The following is a 26,600-nucleotide window of genomic DNA, read 5'->3' as shown; positions in this document are numbered from 1 at the left end:
AATCTAGTTTCACAACTGGTGTAATTACTAATTAGAATGTTTGATTACCTTGCCTGTAGCATCAAAAACATTTGATTTAGCTTCCTTTGTCTTCTGCTCAAATTGTTTGTTTTGGTTTTCTATCCAATTTCTTAGCTTTCTGTACATAAGAAGCAGAAGAGAATCTAGCTAGGTGAGGAATAAAAAGGAGTGGCATGTATAACTTAAAATGGAAAAGGTCCTTACTTGAGAGATATAGGTGCTTGTTTAGAAACAATTGAAACTGAGTTGCAGATCACAACTTTTTCTTGGTGCTTTGGTTTAATGATTCATTACCCTAATCGTGAAACAGCAAATATCAGATATCTGACTAGCAAAATTTTCTATAAGTTGTAAGATTTTTCATAGACTGATCAGCTATAAACACTTGCATATGTATAGATACAAATAGCATTGGGATTATAGTCATTTCGTCAGGTATTTGAAGAAAAAAAGCCTATTAATAAGTGCCAAAAATAAAATAAATTTTGACAATTACCGGGCGCCCCCACTTGGAAAGCTCCGACACTTTAGCTCTTTGCTGACCTGGGTAACCTGCAAGCATTTATGTTACAGTTAGTAACACTGCCTCCTAACTTCAGAAATTTACAAAAGAAGACCTATATGCAATTGCAACGTTGGAAATGCTGAAAGCTGCTGTAAGTTATGTGAATGATTTAACATGGAACCAAGTGGTCCAATTGTAACCTCTGGAACCACTATGAAAATATTGTATGATATATGACTTTTCCAATATTGAGATGGAAAAACTATGACTACATTTATAAAATAGCTTAATCTCGTTCACACACTCTTTTTACTTATAAATCTCTAGAATTACGGAAGCACATAAGAAACCGGGTGCTGGAGTATTACCAGATAATATAACTAAGCCATCAGAAGCTACCCTCGCTAGCTGTGGAACAGTCTTGTTAAGATACTTAGGAGACAAGTAATCCAATGCATCTGAAACTATGACGAGGGAAAATGTCTTAGGCCTGTACGGAAGGGGAAATTTGATATCAGCCACTCGCACGATGCCTTTGCGAACTAGATTCTTGCAGCTGGCATCAGCATCATCTAACTCATAAGGCTCTATACCCCAGACTTCTGTATCCTCTTGTTTCAATAATTGAGAGACCACCGAGCAGGTTCCAGGACCAACATGCAATACCTTTTTCATGCTGTCACCATATGTTTTCTTCAGAATAGGTATTATTTTCTGAACTTCTAGAGTACAAGAAACACCACCTGCATAAGCATTAATGGGTTAACAAAAGTACATGTAATCTAATAGCAAAATCCATGTTTCATATAGATGAGAACAAGGAATAGGATGAAAAGCTAGACGGAAGACTGATTGGTAATTGATATACACATCAGACAAGCGTGTTTCCTTTATCCAAGAAAGAGGTATAGATCACACATGCAATGCTATATATAGCCGTAAAGCCCATTTTCCCACATAAAACAGCATTCCTCAACATCATATGCAAAATTCGTATCTTGAACATCGATTACTTCTGGTGAAACCCCCGACATGCATCTTGGCACCAAAGAATATCACAAAATGTCAAAATCTGGTGAAACCTGTAGTACCAGCTTCATTAAACCAATTGAAAAACCAAGAAATTTTGAAGATATAATGGTTGCAAGTACAAGAATGAAGCCTTCTATACATGCATGCATTATTTATTCATAATTCACCAAAACAAATCGGGTAAATAACAGATACAACACTTTTGAATCATAGGTACTTACCTTCAAGTCTACTTAAACTATTTATGTCACCACTCCTGCTACCTGTCAAGAACAAAGGAAAAATGATATAACCTCAATGGTTGAATATACCTCCAAACACTCTTTAACTAAAGTGACCTATTAAAAGGAATGTTTCCATCATCCTTATATTTTTCCTGCCAGCTTCCTAATATAATTATTGGAACAAGTACATAAGATTGATTTCCTGGGGTACAGCGGTGTGTGTGAAAAAACCAAGAACAAACCTGAACTGTGATAAAGATAACCAACAACCAGCAATGCTCCCTGAAATTCCGGAAAAAAGTAGCTTATCAGTTCTCTCATTTTAGATACGCATTAATGCAACAAGCTCAACTATGTGACAAGGGTCATCATGACAAGTACTAGAAATAAGTGAACAAGCATCATCCTTAAGCCATCTCCTCCTCTCTATTTTTTTAAAATTCAGATACACAAGGTAACTGTAACTCAATTCCATGATTGTACAATATGGAAAAAAGGATCTATGTGTGAAATGTATGTACCTATCCACTATGTGTATATGCAATAATGGTGAATAACTCATGCAAATATGTGTGCTCTCTGAGCTCTCTCATGTATAAGAGGAGGCAAAGTGAAAGAAGCAAAGAGATATACCACAACAAAAATTCCAATGGATAATAGTGAGGAAAAGAAACCTAAAAAGGCTAGAACATATTAAAACAACTAACGTTACACCTTTACCTTTCCAGTAGGAATATAGACTGACATACTGTCAAAATTATATTTTGATTTAAAATAAGTAGACTGACATACGAATAAGCACATTATTCTCTTCTTCCAATGTCAAAGTCGTAAATATGTGAAGCTAGATCAAGCTATTAAACTAATCCCTCCATAGGTTTGCAACCTCATCATTTTGCTCTGTTCCCTGTCGATCACATTCACACGAATCAGATCCCAGCAAGACATCAGATAAAAAATAATCCTACTGATTCCTTTCCACGTACCAAAATCTAAAATCTCAATTTCTGCAATTGCATAAACTTCAACGAACAAATAGGATATATGAATCTTGAAAGTGCCTCATCTATTATTAGATTTCTCTTGATAAAATTCTTAAAACGTACAGGAGAAACATCACCACATACATAATACACTGATAGTAAGGAATTGAGGATAGCATCACACCACACATTCATAACCAACTCCGTTCAACAAATTAGACAAATACGTAAATTCGTTAAATTAAGCCATCTTTGCCCATTATTCAGCTTAACTCAGCAATAATGAGTAACTCACACTCACAAGTACAAACTCAAACATCAATTTGCCGAATTCAGCAAGAATAAAAAGTAAGAAATAGAATTAGGGCTAGATTGTATGGATGGAATAGAAAACCTAGCTTCGAAAGGGGAGAATTGCGGCTACCCTGCTCTGTAACCAAGGAGAGCGGCACGACGACGAACTTCCGACGCACGACGGAGCTCGGAGGATCGATGGAGGCGGCAGGCCCTCACCTGCTCGACGGAGAAACGTAACAGCAGCGAGAGATTGGGAAAGAGTCGAGAGAGAGCTAGGACTCGGTTTCTATTCTCTTCGTGTGTGAGGGAGATCTGTTCTTGAGAGTGAGTGAGAGAGGTAACGAGAGAGCAGAGGTGACAACGACTCGCCCGACCATTCACTGGTCTTCCAGTTGCAGCGGCAACGGTATTTCTTTCTATGAAAGCTAGGGCTCAAAATTGGAAGGGAAAGGGGCCTCCTGCGTGGAGGCATCGACAACATCGGAGAGAAGGGCGCTGCGTTGCCGGATTTCGGCTCAGGCGACGGCGTTTCCTGATTTGGGGAGGAAATTAGGGCTCCCCTTTTGTCTTCATCCGTGATTTTTGAGAGAGAAGAATGGATGATGGGAGGAAGTAGTCGAGGAGCAGCGCCCTCGGCCGGACACGGCCTCGCCGGAGCCGGTGGGAAGGCGGACAGGTGGTGCGGCCGGAAGAGGGAGTTCAGCAGCGGATTGGGTGGAGTAGAATGGGGGAAACTAAGTTTCAAATGATATAATAATAAGTTTTATAAAAATTTTAAAAAAACAATTAAAAAAATTAAAAAAAATTATACATAACAGTTTTTAGATACGCTCAAACATAACGGTTCCAAAACCGTTGTAAATGACTCTTATACATAACGGTTCTTTAACGTTATGAATAAACCGTTATAAAAGATGGTCATAGATAACGGTGGCTTAACGGTTTTATAATACCGTTATGTATGCAACTAATAGATAACGCAAAAATATAACGGTTTTTCAAAAACCGTTATCTATGCTATAGACAACACTACATAGATAACGGATTTTTTCAAAACCGTTATCTATTCCTAAAAGTGCGCTCATACATAACGGTTTTTGAAAAAAACTGTTATCTATGCACTGTTATGTATGTAAACTTTTGTAGTAGTGAAACAACCTTCACACTGCACTGACTCGACTTCAAAAATTAACCTGTTATGACTCCGACATCTCCTGGACTCGAGACTTATACCAAAAGAAAGGTCTTCGAGTCTAGTTTCATATAAAAAAAACTAGAGTCAAAAAATCCAAGTGGTTTGGGAGATATGACTGTTTTACTACAGTCTACCATATTCGGCAGTTTTGAGCAATCGAAAACTTTGATTTTTGAAAAATAGTAAATGTTGTCAAACTGGGCTCAAATTTGGTAGATATCTAGCTAACACAATAATGTTAATACCATAAAACTTTGGAAGGCTATATTACACAGGAAGCCACTGGAATTAATGACTCTTTTCCCTGTTCTCTGCAACTCTCGGTAGAAATGTGCAGTTTAAGTTTTGTATTTTATAAAACTAGTAAACGAAGTTCAAATGACTTGAAATTTTACAGAGGTGCTCAAGACTCATGTAGAGACTTGTTATAAAATTTTCAAAGCTTTTTGACATCGAAAAACCGTCGATCACAGTAGGTCAGTAGGCCTACGAAAATCACCAAAATCTCATCTCAAACTCTTAAATGCTCAACTCAACATTCCTTCAAAGAAAACCAATCAAAGCTCATCTTAAACACATATAACACTCACAAACATTCAAACACATTATAATACTCATCATACTCAAATTAACTCTCCTCTTTTACATCTTAACTCAAATCTCAAGGGAAACGTTTCAACGAACGCATCAATTCAATTCTCTTTTCATTCTCATGCTCAAAATTACCCAAACACTCATTAATGACCTCATACATCATATAACTCATTTTACACATATAAATCCCCTTTTTATCATGTAAACTAAACTCTAATGATAACTCATGTATCAACGCAAACTCTTAACAAAAGCATGACAAACGTTCACATAATGATCATAAATCAATTAGACCTCATTTTATCATTCATTGACCTCTCCAAATATAAAAACTCAAAAACTCATTCAAACTAAACTAAGTTCAAATTTTACTTAGCTTACAATAGACTTAATCAAACATATTAAAACACTAATATCATGCTCAATTTCATATATCTTAAGTCGAATCACTTAATAGGCACATAGACACGAAAGTCCTAATTTTTATTAAACTAAACTCTTTGAAATTTTATAAACACACATGGATCTTTAATCTAATCATAGATCTATCCACTTTAATCATTTAAACTCACATATACTCCATCAATTTACAAATTAGAGCATAGATACACATATCCCTAATTTTATTAAACTAACTCACATCAAACTCATCAATTGACATCATATACTCAATTTATTCCATAAATCATCATCATATACATCTCATGGACTCATCCTCATCATCAATTCATCACTTTAATCATCAACTCAAAAATTCCCAAATTGGGGTAAACTAAACTCATCCGATTTTTACATCTCAAAGCATAGCTTTTCAAAACACACAACAATCATCACCAACCATCACATAGATCACTTTTCTCACCCCAATTCAAAGAAAGAAGAAGAAAATTTTATGAAGGGTATGAGACCCAAATTTTCGAAAATTTAGAAAAAAAGAAGGGGGTGATTTTCTTGCTTCAAATCCTCAAGAATACACACATACAACATCATTCAAGCAAGATCTATGGATTACAAGATCACTTACCCAAATTTTTCACCAACACCCACACTTTCTCACTCTAGCTTGGAAGCCTTTCTTCAATGATCCTCTTGATTTCAAGTAGCTAGGATGTGTTTATGTATGATTTAAGAGTGGATTGAGGTGTTTGGTATAATTTAGTGAAGCTTCGGAGGTCTCATCTATGGTTGTTAAAGGTGGAAATATGAGAGATGAGGGAGAGAGTGAAGTGGTCGAAATTTGGGGTGAAGGAGAGAGAGAAATTCTTTAGCAAGATATGAATTGATTTGGAAATCTTAGGAAAGATTTGTGATCTTAAAGGATATTTGGAAATCTTTGAGAATATATGGCATTTAATGCCTTGATCTCTCTCTCTAATCTCTACACTCTCTCAATCTCTACACTCTCTCAATTTGTGGTATTTAATCACATGGTAGGGAAATTAAAATAATAGTGTGAGAAGGTTGATTAAACATTAATCACAAAAAATTATGGAAATGTCACTCACTAATAAAATACCATAATATAATTATTCATGTGACCAAATAAAATAATTATAGCACTAATATTAGTGCACTCACTAAATTTTAATATTCCTCATTGTAGGAAAAATAATTTAAAAAATATTATGCTTGGAAAAATTTCCAGAAACCGGCATCATTCGATTTCCCGGTAAAAATAAATCGCACTTGCTTTGGAAACTTAAATAAAATTCCAAGTGCTAAAGTCCTCAAATAAAAATCATAGTAACTTGGTCATAATGACACACGTAACAGAAATCACATAATCAATCAGTCACGTAATTCACATAACATCACATCAAAGCAGTCGGCAAACACAAACAAACTAGACCTCTCTCAGATCGACTCTATTTATCGAGGTTTCTCACTCTCTCTTCCTCGACTCTATTTCCAACTCATTATTCCTATTTTTCTTAATAGGACAGTCAATCTCTGATAACTCGGTATCCGGTAACTCTAATCCCGGTAGTTGGAAAATAAAATAAAATCTCAGCTCAATTCAATCAGCAACTCTATCTCAACTCATTTCTCAAATCTCATCACTCTAATTCCATCATCGGTTTATTTACTCGTATTACTATTTGAAAGACAAACTGTCTTATCTTGTCATAAAAAAAAGGTTCGTATTTCGACATCTCAGTACTCTCATTAGTGTTAAGACAATATTTCTCAATATAGGGAAAAGTACGGGGTGTTACATCCTACCCCCCTTAAAATAAATTTCGTCCCGAAATTTGAGTTATTCACCTTCGGGAAAAAAGCTCTGGGTACTTCTCTTTCATCTTCTCTTCCAGTTCCCATGTTGATTCTTTTTGACCGTGATGTCTCCATTGGATTTTCACCAAAGGAATCGACTTGTCCCTCAATTGTTGGATCTTTCAGTCCAGCATAGCATCAGGTCTCTCTTCATAGCTCAATTATGGTTCCAGGGACACTTCTTCTTGATGGATGACGTGTTTTGGATCAAACACGTACTTTCTCAGTTGAGAAACATAAAAAAAGCCTTGGACGTTCGCGAAGCTCGGAGGCAACGCTAGTTTATAGGCTACAGGGCCTACTTTTTCTAATATATCATAAGGTCCTATATATATCTCGGTTTGAGTTCTTCGTTAACTCGAAAATGACATGCTCCCCAAGATAGGGAAAACTCACATAAACATCGTTTCTAACATCAAAAGAATCTATCAGTGATTACTCAACTGTTGGATTTTCTTCTCTCGATTTTGCTAATCGATGCCATAATTCATGGCTATGTGATCTCACTTTTATTGTGGAAGTCTCTAATAGGTGTAATTGTATAAGGTTGCCTAAAGTGGCGCCTTCACGTGTTAACACGTCAAACATCTTTCTACGAAAGATGCCACCTCTCGCTTCTTATTCTCCTATCTAAGCGTCGTTTTAGTCTTGGCATATCTTTATACTTTTTTGCATGTGCGGTGTAAGGGGTGTCATGAGCTTCGCTCATAGTCTCATTCTTCAACTCTTCTTTATCAGGCACACACACTCTCTTTTAAACAAAAAGGCATTATCTGCCGTCTCTTCATAATTCTCTACTTTTTCGGTTCGAATCTTCATTCGCAACCTTTCCATCTTTCCATCCTCTCTCTCTGAGCTGTGACTATTCTCAATCGTAAGTCAAGTGTAACGTTCAATGCATAAATTACTATTCCTGTCATTTGTGGTGGTATTACTACCTCTAAATTCATCTTCTCGAATTCCATGATCAGGTTTTCGTCTTGAGTAAGGAGAAATCCTAACTCTCCCTGATTCTCTATGCTTAACACGTCAGTTACAACGTTAGTTTTTCCAGGGTGATAATTTGTTCCTCAATCGTAATTCTGCACTAACTCTGACCATCTTCTTTGTCACATGTTCAGATCTTTTGCTCAAAGAAATATTTGAGACTTTTGTGATCGGTGTATATCTCACACTGTGCTACGTAGAGACGGTGTCACCAAATCTTCAAAGCAAGCATTACGGCTGCTAATTCTAAATCATGCGTTGGATAATTCTCCTCGTGTGGTCTCAGTTGTCGCGAAGCATATGCTATAACTCTTCCTCTTGCATCAGTACACATCCTAGACCATTTTTCGATGCATCAGTATAAACTGCATACTCTTTATCCACTTTCGGAACAGCTAACACTGGGGAAATAGTGAGCCTCTTCTTCAGCTCTTGAAAATTTCGCTCACATTCGTCCGTCCAAACAAACTTGACTTCCTTCTTTAGCAGGTGCATCAATGGCTTAGCGATTTTTGAAAAGCCGTAAATAAAATGTCGATAATACCCTGCTAATTCCAGAAAATTGCGAATCTCGTGCGGTGTGGTTGGCGATCTCCACTCCTGTACCGCTTGAACTTTCGCTGGGTCTACGTCAATTCCTCTTGCGGAAACAACATGGCTGAGAAAAATTTTCTTCTTCAAGCCAAAACTCGCATTTACTAGACTTCGCATAAAGCTTTTCAGCTCGCAATCTCTCTAACGCGATCCTCAAATGCTCTTCGTGTTCTCGTTCATTCTTCGAGTAAATCCGGATATCGTCTATGAAGACTAACACGAACTTGTCTAAGTATTCGTGAAAAACGCGATTCATGAGATCCATGAATACTGCCGGAGCATTCGTCAAACCGAAAGACATCTCTTCCAAACATCCTTGAGTTTATCGTAATGCCATATTGCATACACAATGCCGTCTTCGGAAATATCTTCTGATCGTATCTTCAGCTGATGGTATCCCGTTCTCATGTCAAACTTTTAAAAAAAAAGTGCTCGCTCCTTGTAGTTGATCGAATAGATCAGCGATTCGGGGTAACGGATATTTATTCATTAACATCACTTTGTTCAACTCTCGATAATCGATACACAACCTCAAGCTTCCATCATTCATTTAAACAAAAAGAACTGGTGCTCCCCACGGGAAAACACTGGGTCGAAAGAAACTCATATCTAGAAGTTCTTGGAGTTGCAGCTTTAACTCTTGCAACTCTGTGGGGGCCATTCTGTACGGCGCTAGGCTCTAAATCGATCGTAAACTCAAGCTTTCGGCCTGGGGTAATCCCGGTAAAGTCATCGGGAAAAACGTCTTTATACTCTCGTACAACTGACACGTCATCAACGTTTGCCTTGGATTCGTCTCTCTCTGGTTCAGATATACAACGTACGCGATTGTATCTTTTCTCCACAAGAGCTTTCTTGCTTGTGGTGCCGAGATGATCGGTGTCTTCTTCTATCTTCTCTCAATACCAATGAAGGAAGTAGGTTCTTGGCCAGGTGGCTGAAAAGATATCCGTCTCTCCTTGCATTGTATCTTCACATGGTTTTCTTTTCTAACCAGTCCATTCCAAAATTATATCCAAGTGCCACATAGGCATTAATCTCAGGTTTCTAACATCGAGCTTAATCGATCTTAACTCGAATTCTAAGTTAGGGCACACAGATGAAACCGTAATAATTTTGCCTATGGGTGTGGCTACTCTTTAGAGGTTGTGGAGCAAGCTCTACATTCAGCATCGATCAAAAATACTATGGGCACATCTTTCAACTCGCCTATATCTGACAAATTTCCTCTATTCTTGTCTGGTGCTTTTGACTCAAGCGCGAACAGTCTCTGATGATGCTGTTGATTCGCCTGCGGGGCTGGTGGTTGCCTTCTTGACTGCTGTGGTCGGATAGGCTGGCTGTTGTCGCTGTGGTAGAGGTAGCGGTAGGATTTCCCTCCATCGCTTGAGTTGCGGCTGAAACTGACTCGGTCGTTTTTCCGCTTCCACTTTGCTGACGATTCGGATACTGGTTCGAGTAGTGCCCGACCCTTTCGCAGGTGTAACAGCTATTCTGCCTTATTTTGCATTCTCTTAGACGTAATTTATTGCTCTTCGACAAAGCGACATCCCTCGCGGTTCTTGAAGGTTTATTGCTGCTGGGGCAGTTGGGCCAATATAAAGCCGTTTGTCTCAGTTCTGATATTGTGGTGGCGCATTCTGACTCTGCCACGGCTTTTTGGGATCTTGACTTCGGTCGTCCCATTTTCTCTTTCCTTCTTGCCCTCGTCCAGAAAATGATGGATTGCACGTTTGTGTGCTCTAACTCATTTGGGGTGCTGAAGCTCAAATCACGTTCTCTGGCTGCATTGCCTGTATATATCAAATGCTCTATTTAATGCTTCAGTACACATAACCGCACTCTGACTCGTTAAATCGTCTCGTACCTCTTGTCTCAAACCTGATCGAAACAATTCTGACATCTTCTCGTTCATCTCTTCTCGATATGTGGCATACCGAACCAAGTCGCGAAACTAACGTTCGTATTCAGCTACGGTTTTATTGCTTTATCTCATATCATCAACTCTAATTCTTTCTTTATTCGGTTTCTCTTGTTGGCAAAAGTCTAAGGGAACATATATCAACCTTAGAACTAATTCTCATAACTCACAAATCATAAGACTCTTACTCAACATCATACTTTTTTCTCAATTCTCATAACTCAACGTCAAAGACATATTTCATGTCTATCATCGCAACATCAGCTCAAAACTCTACTCAAGCATAGAGACTCTCTGGTCATCGTCATATAGACATATAAGAAAATTTTCTCTTTCGAGAACTCTTACTAATTGCGGCGCATAACGAAAATAAAACATCCCCTAATATTACGACGATGCTACTTCTATACTAGTCGTCATCTCAGTCTGCTATCGTGGAAAACATTATCTGCTCTAATCTGTCATCTCAATCTCCTTGAATCTGCTATTGCCTATCCTGGCTTAGCATCACTTCTTCTCGTCCTCGAATTGGTTAGCTTTTTGCATACTTGGCTAATATAAGAAAATCCATAACCGAAAAGGTGTGCTCGTCCCGTAATAATTATATTCTACGGCTGCTCCCATAAATCGTGTTTCTTCCAAACACTCTTCTGGTTATACTATCCTAGTCACCTAGACATTCCTAACTCTTGTCGGATGTGGTAGGGAATAGGATGTGATAAACAAAAATGTCTGATCTTGAACAAGACGAGCTCAAGTAATGGAATGATTCCATAATAGCCAGTGCTATTTCAAGGATAATGAAGAAGTTACAATCAAGGTAAGATCAAAAGCTAGAACATAATCCAGAATAAAAACTGAGATATGATATGATGGAAATAAATCAATACTGGAAGTAGAAACAATCCACTAAGTGGAAAATGAATAAATTGTCCACTGTTAAAGCAAGGGGTAAGGATTTCCAACACAAACGGCTCAGGCTCAAACACAGTGGATCTGGAAAAATTTTCTCAATAGCAAATAGTTCATCTCCTGTTGGAGTTCAAATGGATGCAGAAAAATTTAAATACGACCAACCGGGATAGGGACTCAATAAGTCTACTCTCATGACTACTCTAGCGATGATACGCGCGGTCCCGGTGAAAGTACTTCTATTTCAAAGTACAATTGGTCAATAGTATCTATGCATCCCATGAGTTCTCCATAATACGTTCGTCCTATTAGAGTCGTGTCTCGAAATCGCGATGAAAACTCTAACTCTCGTCGTGTTATCTCAACGGTTGGTTTCTCTGCTTCTCTTCTTCATCTTCTTCTCGGTTTATGTTCCTTCGGTTCCCTCTTCTTCTCGGAGGTATACTATAAAGGAAAAAGAGTTATATAACTATCGACTTCTAAACTAACCGTTCGTCGTTACAAAATACAAATCCTCGTTTTCTCACTTCACTTCTATATCTCATGTGCGATCTCAAAATTCTAAAAATTCTCGTCTACTCTATTTCTCGTCTATCATCGTTCGTAATTCTCATCAATCTCTATTTCTCATTTATCATTAAGCCTCAACATCATCATCATTCTCAAAGCTCTGATAAAGATAGTGAAACTCATTAATCATTAACATCTCTGTGTATATATATATATATATAAGGAAAACTGCCTCTCTCTCGAGGTCTTTTACAAAAGTAGGATCCTATTTACAAAGGTCCTAACACTAAGATGATGCTCTGGCTATACAGGCATCATAGGTACTAAGCATCTATAGATCTGTGCTATCTACACATACACACTATACTATGCTTCTCTACCTATATATATATATATATATATATATATATATATATAACAACTATGCATCTATACATATGTACGCGTCTACTAGATACACGTGATCGCTAGTCGTCGTCTCCTGAAATCCTGCTCGTCGCATCGTCAACCTCCATATCCTCCCTCGGCTCTGTCTCCTCGCTCGGCTCTGACTCCTGACTCTCGTACTCGTCGATCAGTCGGTAGACTCTATCGTCGCTCGACTCATTCTCGACGTCGGTGTCCACCATCGGGCCATAAACCGGCACCTCGGGAACAGGTACCCATATCTCGATTCCGTCGGCAGTAATATGACGCTGTAATGGCTGGGTCCGTCCATGGCCGACCGTCATCTCTAGAATCTCCTCATCGAGGTCCTCCTCATCACTATCGGAGCGTGCCGGCCGAGATCCTCCCTCCTAGGCGTCTCGGGATGGTGAATATAGAATCGAGTGCATATACGTCTGGAAAGCCAAAGTGCCTAGCTCAGGCAACGGGGCAAGCCTCGGATATGGATCGAAGGGAATAAGCTGTATCTAAGGCTCAGTAGAAACAATCGACTGTGCCGACTCAACAGGTGGCAATGGCAAAGGCGCCGTCGCCGGTGTCAAATCCCAAGGCGGTAGATCAGCGCTGGGAGAATGAATAAGTGATAGAAACGCAAACGGGTCATGCTCTACCACTGGAGAATACGCCTCGAAGACCATCGACTCTGAAACATCAGGCTCAAAAGAAACTGGAATCGGATCAGCTGGGGGTAAAGGGGCAATCGGAAACAGCTCCTCGGGAAGTGGGGGCACAACAACAAGCTCCCTTCCCTGGGCTGGTCCCTCAGACTCTACATATGGCGGTGAAGGTGGCTCGAAAGTCGCGATGAAGCCACGAAAATCAACATTCACGAAATACCTGAACTCAGTCCTCAAGATATGTTGCGGCACCAGCGAAGCCGCCCAGTCTTGCTATCCGAGTGGCAACTGTGGAATCAGGTGAGTGATAGCCTCAGCCTCATCTATCCCATGGGCACTAGCCTCTAACCAACGTCGATGGTAAAGCGCTAGAAAGTCTCCAAGAGTATCGCCCTCTCTCAGTCCAGTAGTCCTGAACCAACGGCGCATTGCCTCGCTATATCGTCTCTGTATCGCTGCCTCTTCTCGACTCTGCATCTCATCCTCGTTTGGTACGGTAGGGCATCGGCTATACTAGCCTCAACATCTCTCCTCGTATTCCACATCAACTGCCTCGTATCAGAATCCATCATCTCAAACAATTTCGTCCTCAAAACAATACATAACTCATTAGTGAATCAAACTCAACTTTCAATCAAGAAAGCGACAAGAAACAACATCAACCTCTTACCTCGTTTAAGCCGGAGGAGATGGGGTGCTGGGGTTTCGTTTCAAACTGACTCTCTCAAACTAGTCCAAGAATTCAATTTAGACTAGTACTCAATTTAAAAAGATATCAGTAATCAAGGGTTCAACTCAGTCAAGCAATAGACTCAGAGCAGATGACCTGCTCTGATACCACCCTGTCGCAGCCCGATTCCCGACGCTAGTAATAGCGGGGTACGAGTATCGATACGACTATTTTTAAAAGAATAAAAGATAAGAGGAATAGGTTGAACATCAAGCGGAAGCTCGCATCAAAACATGCTAAGGAAAATCATCATAAATGAACCCAAGGGTAAAATCGTCAACGTCGTCATAACTTCATAAATATCAGGAATTTCAAGATCAAAAACAAAACGGGTATCGCTCATTTTTCGTAAGGAATCATAATATGCAGAGTGTCGCAGCAAAAGGCGAATCGATTATATGTATGAAGACATATAACCGGGAGTACATTGCTTAAATTCAAAAGAAAATCAAAGTATATCAATCATCAAGGCTTTATCGTCAAAATGGAAATACGATAAAGTAAATACATCCTCCAACAATTCCCCACCAGCACCAGACCAATCTCGCTCCTCGCTTAGCCTGCACATTTAGAAATACATGCAGGGCGTGAGTACATAATACTCAGTGGGCAAACGCCGAAAAACAAGAAAGGTGCTCTTAGAGCTATAAGTTTGAAGCTTGCCCCATCTCAGCAATACACAGAAATAAGTTAGCATCAATGAATCTGTGCATGCAGTTTTCATAATCAACATCATAAATAAGTAACTGCGCAGTTTAAACATTCATCATGTATGTACCACATCCACTACTCATCATCAAAGGTACTGAGAAGTAGGCCTCCCTCTCAAGTACCGTGACCGGCCGACCCGAAGACGGCTCACAGTCACCTCTGTGCACAAAATCCCGCTTGAGGCAGGACCGAATTCGTCTCATCAGTAGAGGGTAACACACAAGCTCAACATCAAAAAATTGGCAAGTCAAACAATTCTCAAATATCATTTATCTCAAAACATTTGTTAATCTCATAACATCATCAAATCATTTTAGAAAGCTCATATGATAAACATATACTCAAAATATTGCCCACCTGAAGTCCTTCGCTAGTTTCGGAAAGAAAACAGGCGACTTACTTCTTCGTCTCGCTCGGTCTTCATAATTCATCATCATCGTCATCGAAGGTTCATGTGATAAAACAAACCTTAGTTAGAACCCATTACTAAAATCCAATCTCGTCTCAACGATAACTTCTCACTCAACGTCTATTTACCCAATAAGACTCAATCCCTAGGTATACTCAACTTCTAAGGATTCACACATCCTACTCTCGACTTAACTCTCAACTCGGATCATACTCATAGCATTCAAGCACATAAACAAGCATGAACACATAAACATATAAAATTCACACATAGATAAGTCAAAAACAACCTTCACACTGCACTGACTCGACTTCAAAAATTAACCTGTTCTGACTCCGACATCTCCTGGACTCGAGACTTATACCAAAAGAAAGGTCTTCGAGTCTAGTTTCATATAAAAAAAACTAGAGTCAAAAACTCCAAGTGTTTTGGGAGATATGACTGTTTTACTACAGTCTACCATATTCGGCAGTTTTGAGCAATCGAAAACTTTGATTTTTGAAAAATAGTAAATGTTGTCAAACTGGGCTCAAATTTGGTAGATATCTAGATAACACAATAAGGTTAATACCATAAAACTTTGGAAGGCTATATTACACAGGAAGCCACTGGAATTAATGACTCTTTTCCCTGTTCTCTGCAACTCTCGGTAGAAATGTGCAGTTAAGTTTTGTATTTTATAAAACTAGTAAACGAAGTTCAAATGACTTGAATTAACTCTCCTCTTTTACATCTTAACTCAAATCTCAAGGGAAACGTTTCAACGAACGCATCAATTCAATTCTCTTTTCATTCTCATGCTCAAAATTACCCAAACACTCATTAATGACCTCATACATCATATAACTCATTTTACACATATAAATCCCCTTTTTATCATGTAAACTAAACTCTAATGATAACTCATGTATCAACGCAAACTCTTAACAAAAGCATGACAAACGTTCACATAATGATCATAAATCAATTAGACCTCATTTTATCATTCATTGACCTCTCCAAATATAAAAACTCAAAAACTCATTCAAACTAAACTAAGTTCAAATTTTACTTAGCTTACAATAGACTTAATCAAACATATTAAAACACTAATATCATGCTCAATTTCATATATCTTAAGTCGAATCACTTAATAGGCACATAGACACGAAAGTCCTAATTTTTATTAAACTAAACTCTTTGAAATTTTATAAACACACATGGATCTTTAATCTAATCATAGATCTATCCACTTTAATCATTTAAACTCACATACATTCCATCAATTTACAAATTAGAGCATAGATACACATATCCCTAATTTTATTAAACTAACTCACATCAAACTCATCAATTGACATCATATACTCAATTTATTCCATAAATCATCATCATATACATCTCATGGACTCATCCTCATCATCAATTCATCACTTTAATCATCAACTCAAAAATTCCCAAATTGGGGTAAACTAAACTCATCCGATTTTTACATCTCAAAGCATAGCTTTTCAAAACACACAACAATCATCACCAACCATCACATAGATCACTTTTCTCACCCCAATTCAAAGAAAGAAGAAGAAATTTTTATGAAGGGTATGAGACCCAAATTTTCGAAAATTTAGAAAAAAAGAAGGGGGTGATTTTCTTGCTTCAAATCCTCAAGAATACACACATATATACAACATCATTCAAGCAAGATCTATGGATTACAAGATCACTTACCCAAATTTTTCACCAACACCCACACTTTCTCACTCTAGCTTGGAAGCATTTCTTCAATGATCCTCTTGATTTCAAGTAGCTAGGATGTGTTTATGTATGATTTAAGAGTGGATTGAGGTGTTTGGTATAATTTAGTGAAGCTTCGGAGGTCTCATCTATGGTTGTTAATGGTGGAAATATGAGAGATGAGGGAGAGAGTGAAGTGGTCGAAATTTGGGGTGAAGGAGAGAGAAATTCTTTAGCAAGATATGAATTGATTTGGAAATCTTAGGAAAGATTTGTGATCTTAAAGGATATTTGGAAATCTTTGAGAATATATGGCATTTAATGCCTTGATCTCTCTCTAATCTCTACACTCTCTCAATTTGTGGTATTTAATCACATGGTAGGGAAATTAAAATAATAGTGTGAGAAGGGTGATTAAACATTAATCACAAAAAATTATGGAAATGTCACTCACTAATAAAATACCATAATATAATTATTCATGTGACCGAATAAAATAATTATAGCACTAATATTAGTGCACTCACTAAATTTTAATATTCCTCATTGTAGGAAAAATAATTTAAAAAATATTATGCTTGGAAAAATTTCCAGAAACCGGCATCATTCGATTTCCCGGTAAAAATAAATCGCACTTGCTTTGGAAACTTAAATAAAATTCCAAGTGCTAAAGTCCTCAAATAAAAATCATAGTAACTTGGTCATAATGACACACGTAACAGAAATCACATAATCAATCAGTTCACGTAATTCACATAACATCACATCAAAGCAGTCGTCAAACACAAACAAACTAGACGTCTCTCAAACCGACTCTATTTATCGAGGTTTCTCACTCTTTCTTCCTCGACTCTATTTCCAACTCATTATTCCTATTTTTCTTAATAGGACAGTCAATCTCTGATAACTCGGTATCCGGTAACTCTAATCCCGGTAGTTGGAAAATAAAATAAAATCTCAGCTCAATTCAATCAGCAACTCTATCTCAACTCATTTCTCAAATCTCATCACTCTAATTCCATCATCGGTTTATTTACTCGTATCACTATTTGAAAGACAAACTGTCTTATCTGGTCATAAAAAAAAAGGTTCGTATTTCGACATCTCAGTACTCTCATTAGTGTTAAGACAATATTTCTCAACATAGGGAAAAGTTCGGGGTGTTACATAAACACTTTGAGAGGCATGACATTTATGCTTGCTCCGGTGTCACACATCACTTTCTCAAACAGTGACTTTCCAATCTTCACAGGAATATTGAAGCTGCCCGGATCTTCCCTCTTTGAAGCCAACTGATACTCCTTCACTGCGAGCATCTCTTCAAATTCATTGAATGCACTCTTCTTTTCCATCACAGCCTTCACAATTTGCACCTCATTTGGCTTATTTCTCAAGATCTCCACGGAAGGAATATTCACAGCCAACTTCTTAAATGTTTCCAAAAATTTGGAGCTTTGCTCATCTAATCTTGGCCTCGGAAATAAAAGAGGGAAAGGTGCTACAGGCTTGTACTCTGGCCTGGGAAACATAGGAGTAGGAATAGGCTTCTTAACAGCAGAGGTATTCGACTGATACCGTAGAAGTAGGCGGCGAATCGCACACAATCGTCTCCAGGTCATCATCCTCCATAAGCTCTACATTTTTCTCCTCTCCATTCTTGCCGTCCCGCTGCTCTACAGAGAAATAGTGATTCCTCTGCTCTGTACGGTCTCGCTGTTCTTCATCCTCAACTGAATTATCAACCACCCGGATGGAATGACATTGCTGATTTTGCTGAGGTTGTTGATATTGGCTCTTCGGATTGAACTGAGTGTTGCTAGGAAATTGGCTTGGCTTGTTCTGCGCAGCTGCTTGGTTGGCAATCTGACTAACTTGAGTCTCCAATATCTGCACTTGCTTGGACAGTGCTGACACATTTTGCTCCATGCTGAACATTTTAGTTTCCAAGTTTGCCGAGTTTGCCTCCATCCCGGTGACCTTCACCAATACTTGCTTCATCATTTCCTCCATTGAATCTTTCTTTGGCTCATTGATTACTCCCCCACTAGAAACAGAAAATCCTGGTGGAGGTTGCAAAGCATTGTTGGGATTTGAATAGGAAAAATTTGGATGATTCCTATTATTTGGATGATACGGGAGATTTCCACCCTGATGTCCCTGATAGTTTGGCCTATGGAATTGGTACTGTCGCTGGACAAAATTAGCATCTTCAAACTGTGCTACATCGGATGAAATCGGCTGCTGAGGGATTTTGGCTAGCAGTGTTTTTCTCTCCAACTCATACTGCTTTTGAAGAGCTTCGTATTTCTCCTTAAAATCATCTCTCTCCTCGTTTACAGCTGCAATTCTTCTCGTAGAATTTCTGTCATTCGGCCATTGATAACTGTTGGAGGCCATCTCTTCTATCACACGATAAGCTTCCTTTGTATTTCTATGGAGAAGACATCCACCTGCAGTGGCATCCACCATACTTTTTGTCAGACCAGTCAAACCATTATAAAAGTGAATGATTTGCTAATCCTCTGTGAAACCATGTTGTGGGCATTTCCTGAGCAGCTCACGAAATCTTTCCCAAGCATCATGAATGGTCTCATCTCCTAGCTGGGAAAAGTGAGAAATCTCTGCAATGATTTTCTGAGCTTTAGAAGCAGGAAAGTATTTTGCCAGGAAAGCTCTACACAAATCCTCCCATCCAGTAATAGCACCTCTGTCCAAACTCTTGAACCACTCCTTTGCTCTATCTCTGAGAGAGAATCCAAACATCTTCATTCTGATGGCATCTGGTGGCACTCCATTCTGCTTAATAGTATCGCAGATATCAAGAAACTGAGTGATGTGAACATGCGGATTTTCATCAGCCATTCCACTAAACTGTTCAGCTTGCACCATGTTTATCAATCCCGGCTTCAGCTCGAACGTGTTAGCCTGCACAGTTGGTCCCCAGCTGCCTCCTTGGAATTGATCAACTCGAGGCTGATACATGTGATTCAGTGGTGGCTCTGGTGGAGGAGCCCGGTTGCGCTCTCTCTCTTCGTCTAGCTGCCTCTGAAGGTGTGTCACGGCTCGCACAAGAGTTCCAAGGTCCATGTTATTCTGTTGCTCTGCCATTGCTTGCTTCTTCTTTTCGCGGTTGTCTCTTTTGTATTGCTTTTCGATTTCCAAGTTCAAAGGTACTAGATGTTCCTTTCCTTTGGATCTCGTGATCATACACGCCTGAGACAACAAACAAAAATAGAAATTTAAAAACTAGAAGATAAAAATAAGCTTATAACGCCTGAAATAATGCTTAAGCCTAATCAGAAATATTAAAGTCAATTCTAAATAATCCCCGGCAAAGTTGATCACTAATTTCTTAGCAACAAATACCGCAACTAACACAGGCAATTGTAGCAAGTAAAAGTAACCGAGTATCGTATCCACAGGGACTATTATAGCGAATTACTCCAAGTAATCCTAATTAAACTCTAGTAATATTCAGGCAACGAAAGTAAAGATTAATTTAAACTAAAACGCAAATAACGATAAATCTAAACACGTAGGAAAAATCAAGTATTAAAAGACAACTGATCCTAGGGTAGTAAATTCATCAATTAAATCTACGCAATAAATCTATTAATCCTATGTACCAATTTAATCCAGTTATGATGAGAGATCGCTTAATTAATCAATTACTCTCGCTAGAGCAGCAACGATCGTAGATTAGTAAATTATCTATCTCCGTTAGGTCTCAAGAAAATCTACTAACTCCCAATAGCTCCTAAGAATAGCTCCCTATGATCCACCTATCTCCGCTAGGTCTCAAGGTTAAAATCATATCATACATTCCTGAATCCGCTAAACAGTTATATCCGCTAGGTCTCAAACCGAATAGCTAAACATGCAAACTATTGGCCAAATAATTCACAAGAAATTAAGCACCAGGAATTATGAACCATAAACTGGAAGGCACAAAGGTATTAACAAATAAATCACATAAATTCAATCGACTATTTACAAACCCTAGAATCAGCTAAAAGAAACTAGTCAGACATGCTTAAATAAAACATAAACATAATTAAATAGAATGCAATTGTAAAAATTGAATTATATAAAAACCGAATGAAAAACGATTGTAGCGCTTGAATCTTCAATCTTGATCCAAGCCTTGAAAACTAGAAAACAATAAAAATCTAAAGCTAAAAACTAAAGTATAAATGCTAGGGTTCTCGGATTTGTGTTGGTGCTCTCCATAGGTCAAAAGAGGACCTATTTATAAGCTTCAGATTTCCTTCGGATCACCATGGAAGTTGCCATGCAAAGTAGAATTCTAAAGGTAATAGAATCGTGTGAAATAAGGCAACTCTCCAGCTGGATGTGCGCTTCTGGAAAATACTCCCACTCGCCAACTTCGCAGCTCTCGCCAGAGGAATGGATGATTTCCCTGTTATCGCCAGAGGAACGATTGTCTCTCGGGAAACGGGTCGCGCCCGAGAAATGACGAATTCTCTGCTATCGCCAAAGGAATAGTATTGCCAGAGAAATAGGTGATTTCTCTGACCTCGCCAGCGGAATGGGTCGCCAGCGGAGTCTCTTCCGCTCTGGCATTTCTCCGCTCTGGCAGCGGGGAAGCGAATCCTCTGGCATCGACTCCTCTGACCTCGACTCCTCTGGAATGGCGACTCCTCTGACCTCGACTCCTCTGGTTGAATCCTTTGGAATGGCGACTTCTCTGGCGCCTTATGAGTCCTCTGCGTTTTCGCGCTCGCTTCGATTCCTCTGGCATTCGTGGATTTCTCTGCACTGAACTTTGATTTCTCTGACTCCAGAGGAATGGTGATTTCTCTGCTCTGGAAATGTCGGTTCCTCTGCTCTGGAAACCAGAACACCTGGAGAACGCCAAATTCTTCCAAATTCATTCAAAACTGCATTCTTCCATCTCGAGAGCCTAAATCTCCTGCAAAGCATAAAATACACCATAAACGCACCAATTTCCAAAAAATTATCTTAAAACATGCACAAACAAACCCTTAAAAAATAGAGTAAATTAAGCATAAATCAGGGACATCTATATGCAGCAACCCGAAGGGTTTGTGAAAAAGGGCGAAGAGCATCTTGTGTGGAAGCTGAAGAAGTCCATTTATGGACTTAAGCAAGCTTCGAGGTCATGGAACAAGTGTTTTGACGAGGTCATTAAATCCTATGGATTTACTCGTTGTGAAAATGAAAGTTGCGTGTACCGTTTAGATGCCAATGGCCACGTGGTTTTCCTTGCACTTTATGTAGATGATATCCTCCTCATTGGCAACAATGTTGAGCTATTATCGGACATAAAGAAGTGGTTATCCGAACAGTTTCAAATGAAGGACTTAGGAGATGCAGCGTACATCCTGGGGATCAAGGTTGTTCGTGATCGCCAGAAAAGGATGTTGAGCTTATCTCAAGCGTCCTACATTGATACTGTGATTGCTCGTTTTAGCATGCAAACTGCCAAGAAAGGCTTGCTACCTTTCAGACATGGCATTCCCTCTGTCTAAGGACATGTGTCCTAAGACGCCTAGTGAGGTTGAGGAAATGAGGAAGGTACCATATGCTTTCGCCGTAGGTAGCCTCATGTATGCAATGCTTTGCACGAGACCTGATATTTGCTATGTCGTTGGCATGGTTGCAAGATATCAGTCGAACCCTGGACCAGGACACTGGACTGCGGTAAAGCGTATTCTCAAGTACCTGAAGAGGACTCGAGATTATAGGCTAGTTTACCAATCAAACAGTCTAACTCCTTTGGGTTATACCGATTTGGATTTACAGGCTGACCGGGATGAGAAGAGATCTACCTCTGGCTATGTGTTTACCTTGGGAGGTGGAGCCGTATCATGGCGGAGTGCAAAGCAGAAATGTATTGAAGACTCCACCATGGAAGCCGAATATGTAGCTGCTTCTGAAGCTGCTAAGGAGGCTGTATGGTTCCGCAACAACCTCTTGGATCTAGGAGTGGTACCTAATTTGCCTAAGAGTATCATAATTTATTGTGATAACTTGGGTGCAGTGGCAAATTCTAAGGAACCCAGGAGCCACAAGGCGACCAAACACATAAAGAGAAAGTACCACATCATACGAGAAATCATAAGCAGAGGAGATGTGCTAGTTAAGAAGATTGATACATTGGAGAACTTAGCTGACCCTTTCACGAAGAGCTTGCCGCAAAAGGCCTACGAGAAGCATGCTCGAGGGATGGGATTGCGGTTGATGCCACCCACTTAGAGAAAAACTTTCAGTATAAGTGGGAGAAGAAGTGAAGTGTTGTTGTAATAGCTAGTATTTAGACGCATTGTATACTAAAAGTTTTGCTTTAGTATAAGTGGGAGATTGTTGGATTTGTATACTGAAAGCAAGAACCTTTTATGCTTGTATACATTGATTCCTGTATTCACTGTTTTATCTCCTATCTGATTGTGTTCATGATTGCATATGTATGTTCTTTATCTCTATATAAGTAGATTATATGGTGTGTTGTAGATCACAGAAGACCGTATAATTGGAATAACCTTAAGAGATATAATATAGTCATAGCCGAAATAACTCTAGGACAGGTTATTGGTTTAGGCTGCAGTATAGATGGAAGTAGTTTGTCTTGACTACTTATCTATACTAGGTACGTCATAATGTATTGATAGGACCACAGTGAGATGTATTCTTCCATCTGACTTAAGTGAAGAATCAAGATCTCGGTAACTTATATGATCTTAATACTAATAAGATTTCAGATATATATGTTGATTCGTTTATCACTTTGATTTACTATGAGTGAGTTATATAGTAACTTGAGTACTCTGTATCTTGGGTGATAGCAGTTAATATATGATATTTGATTATCTGTATTAGTACTCGTATCCGTATAGGATAATGACATCCCCTTAAGGAGCTCAATAATGTTTATTGCGTTAAACCCTGCCAGTTGATTAAGTTCAGGCGCAATAATAAGGTTTGAGTGGTACTGCTTAAGGATTACAAAGAGATTAATTAATTTAAGCTGTCAGAGCTCTAATTAATTAATGGATGTCGGATATTTTAAATACGAGAATTTAATAAGTCTAAATACAAGCCCCGACTCAACACCGGCAATAAAGGGGTAAGTCAATATTGGTTCTCTAGTGGAATGAACTGATATTTATAAATTAATTATTGTCTGGGCTGACCATAGATAAATTAATTTATTTGAGGCCCATCTTTATTCCTTGTATCTGGTCCCTGGACTGGCCCAAAGTCTCCTAGCCCAAGAAGGGCTAGAAATCGCCTAACACCCCTAAGTGGCGCCCCCTCTCTGTATTTTATTCTTTAAATACAGCTGTCAGCTCTCAGGAAACACACACTGATAAAATTAGGGTTTTTGAGAGCTGTGGGAGGCGCAGGAACGTGTAGGAGGTTTCTAGCTTGGGACTTTCATAGCTCGTTGTCCATCCAACGGTGAAAGCTGAGCGGGATACAGTTCAGAAGATCAGAACTGGAGTCTTTCGACATGATCATCAACGACCTCTGCATCCGCTTTACAAGATAGTAATTCCTAACACCTATGTGCAGTTGTTAAATTCATAGGAGCATGTTAAGATTAATCGTTGTATGATAAATTAATAATATTCCAAGAAACGATCATCGGGCAAACGGAACGTTAATTCAATTTAATATTCCTTCACTCTCCTCTGCTCTGGCTGCCAAGCCAGAGCTGGCTCTCTCCTCTGCTCTGGCTGCCAAGCTAGAGCTGGCTCTCTCCTCTGCTCTGGCTGTCAAGCCAGAGCTGGCTCTTTCCTCTGCTCTGGGTGTCGAGCCAGAGCTGGCTCTCTCCTCTGCTCTAGCTGCCAAGCCAGAGCTGGCTGCCTAGTCTGCTCTGGCAACCTCGCCAGAGCTAGCACTTGATGAGTTTGGCTCTGCTGCTGCTGTAGCTGGTCCAGCGCGCCCGACAGTTGCCCCACAGTTGTCTCGAGGCGTTTGATAGTGGCAGCCTGAGACTCCATGCTTTGCTTGGTCATCTCAAAGTTTTGCTTACTAACCTCTATAAAAGCCTGCATAGTCTCCTCCAGGGACTGTTTTTGCGGAGGCATTGGCTGTTGTGGAGCATTCTGGAATTGTTGAGCAGGCTGAAAATTCCTTTGGTGTTGACCTCTCCATCCACCATTGCTTTGATTATAATTTATGCTCTGCGCAGGGATAGGTGCAGCTTCCGTATGGCTCATCTTGAGCTGCTGTACTTCGCGTATGATTGAGGCCAATTGTTTCTGCATCTCAAACTGGTTCGTCACAGCGCTGGCCTCAACTCTCTTTCCACAGACTGATTTTTGTTGAGAGCTCTCCGCTAAAGTTTTGAATATTTTCTTCAACTCTGCTGCAGTCTTCCGAGCTATGTTACCTCCTGCAGTGCTGTCCACCATAAATTGGGCAGTTTGCACTAACCCATCGTAGAAGTATTGCATTAACATCACCTTCGTCAGTTGATGTTGCGGGCATTGGCGGAGTAGTTCTTGAAATCTTTCCCAAGCTTCGTGTAAAGCCTCGTCTGGTCCTTGGATGAAATCTACGATCTGCGCTCTGAGCTCCTGTGTCTTGTGGCTGGGATAGTACTTTAGCATGAACTTCTCACAAGCTTCTCCCCAAGTGGTGATAGAGTTGGGCGGAAGAGTCAGCATCCATGTTCTCGCCCGATCTTTGAGTGCATAGGGGAAGCACTTGAGCTTAAGTTGGTCCTCCGTGAGACTCAGCAAGGGAATGGTTTGAACTTATGTGCAAAAATCACAGATGAATTGTAGGGCATCTTGACTCGGCATCCCATAGAACAGAGGTAAAAGACTTGAATCATTCGGCTTTAGATTGTAATTTCTGACGGCGGTGGGAAGCACAATAGCCGATGTGTTGGTGTCTCCGATGACGGGACGAGTGAAATCTCCCATGTACTCCATGTTCTGCGCCATCTAACTATTCCCCAGGCAACGGCACCAAAATTTAACTCAACTAGAAACACCTCTAAGTTGACTTGCAATAGAACAAGGACATTCTAGCGATGGTAAGTTGACCCAGTGTCATCTCTTCTTTGTTTGTGTTCTGCTTAGTGCGGAAATTGGCATGGCTGGCCTGCTCTGCGCTGGAACTGGCAGAGCTGGCCTCTTCCTCCTTAATGTTCTGCTCTGCTTGGTCCGAGAGGTCAGAGCTGGCTTCCTCCTTCGTGTTCTGCTCTGATCAGTCAAAGGCAGAGCTGGCGTCCTTCTTTATGTTCTGCTCTGCTCGGTTGGAGGTAGAGCTAACGTCCTCCTTTGCGTTCTGCTCTGCCGTGTCAGAGCTGGCTTTGTCCTTTGTGTTCTGCTCTGCACGGTCAGCGCTGGCTCCTTCCTTCCTTTCTTTGTTCTGCTCTGCCGTGTCTATGGTGTGCTCTGTACAGTCAGAGCTGGCTTCAGAATCAGAGTCAGAGTATAACACGTCTGCTCTGGTATGTGTGCGAGTGTTATCCAGCGGGGAAGTTAGTTTTCTTTTCAGACTACGGCGTCCCTGCATACACAACACTTAACACACGGATTAAACGCACCGGGTGGGAGGAAAGGAAAAGTAAAAAATAAAAACGTAAAGTAAAGAAAACAAGAAAAACGAAAAGAAAAGTGACACAATTAAACGCCTAAAACCTTCCCCAGCAACGGCGCCAAAATTTGACTCAACTAGAAACACCTCTAAGTTGACTTGCAATAGAACAAGGACATCCTAGCGATGGTAAGTTGACCCAGTGTCATCTCTCAAGGAAGATCTTTAAAGGCAATTAATTATGTCACACAAAAGCAGTAAACTAGGAATTATTAAACTAAAACTTGGAAAATAAATTAACGTGAATTTAAACTTAACTAGAACGTAAACTTAAACTTGTAAATTTAACTAGGCATGAAACTATTAAACCCTAAGCAAGATTTAAAC

At 39.6% G+C, this 26,600-nt stretch overlaps 1 protein-coding gene, 1 long non-coding RNA gene and 1 other non-coding gene across 3 annotated transcripts; 1 reads left to right on the top strand and 2 right to left on the bottom strand.

Moving 5' to 3' along the window:
* Positions 1-358: 358 nt before the first annotated feature.
* Positions 359-12,780, bottom strand: LOC131006683 (probable pectin methylesterase CGR2). The gene is made up of 7 exons (XM_057933859.1): positions 12,559-12,780; positions 2,503-2,530; positions 2,416-2,456; positions 2,025-2,064; positions 1,780-1,821; positions 895-1,269; positions 359-573 (listed from the first exon to the last, which is right to left on the bottom strand). The coding sequence occupies exons 1-7, from the start codon at positions 12,778-12,780 to the stop codon at positions 479-481; spliced, it is 843 nt and encodes a 280-aa protein (XP_057789842.1). The 3' UTR covers positions 359-478.
* A 1,397-nt stretch (positions 12,781-14,177) lies between these two features.
* LOC131015617 (uncharacterized) lies at positions 14,178-16,810 on the bottom strand. Its single transcript, XR_009098604.1, has 3 exons — positions 16,671-16,810; positions 14,912-14,972; positions 14,178-14,403 (listed from the first exon to the last, which is right to left on the bottom strand). It is a non-coding gene; the product is annotated as an uncharacterized LOC131015617 (long non-coding RNA).
* A 2,393-nt stretch (positions 16,811-19,203) lies between these two features.
* Positions 19,204-19,310, top strand: LOC131007334 (small nucleolar RNA R71). The gene has a single exon (XR_009096039.1). It is a non-coding gene; the product is annotated as a small nucleolar RNA R71 (small nucleolar RNA).
* The last annotated feature ends 7,290 nt before the right edge of the window (positions 19,311-26,600 follow it).

This window comes from Salvia miltiorrhiza, chromosome 1 (assembly GCF_028751815.1).
Source record: "Salvia miltiorrhiza cultivar Shanhuang (shh) chromosome 1, IMPLAD_Smil_shh, whole genome shotgun sequence".
In the NCBI taxonomy this organism is placed as follows: Eukaryota; Viridiplantae; Streptophyta; class Magnoliopsida; order Lamiales; family Lamiaceae; genus Salvia; species Salvia miltiorrhiza.
Note: the sequence above shows the minus strand (reverse complement) of the source record. Positions and strands in the feature narration are given on the sequence as shown.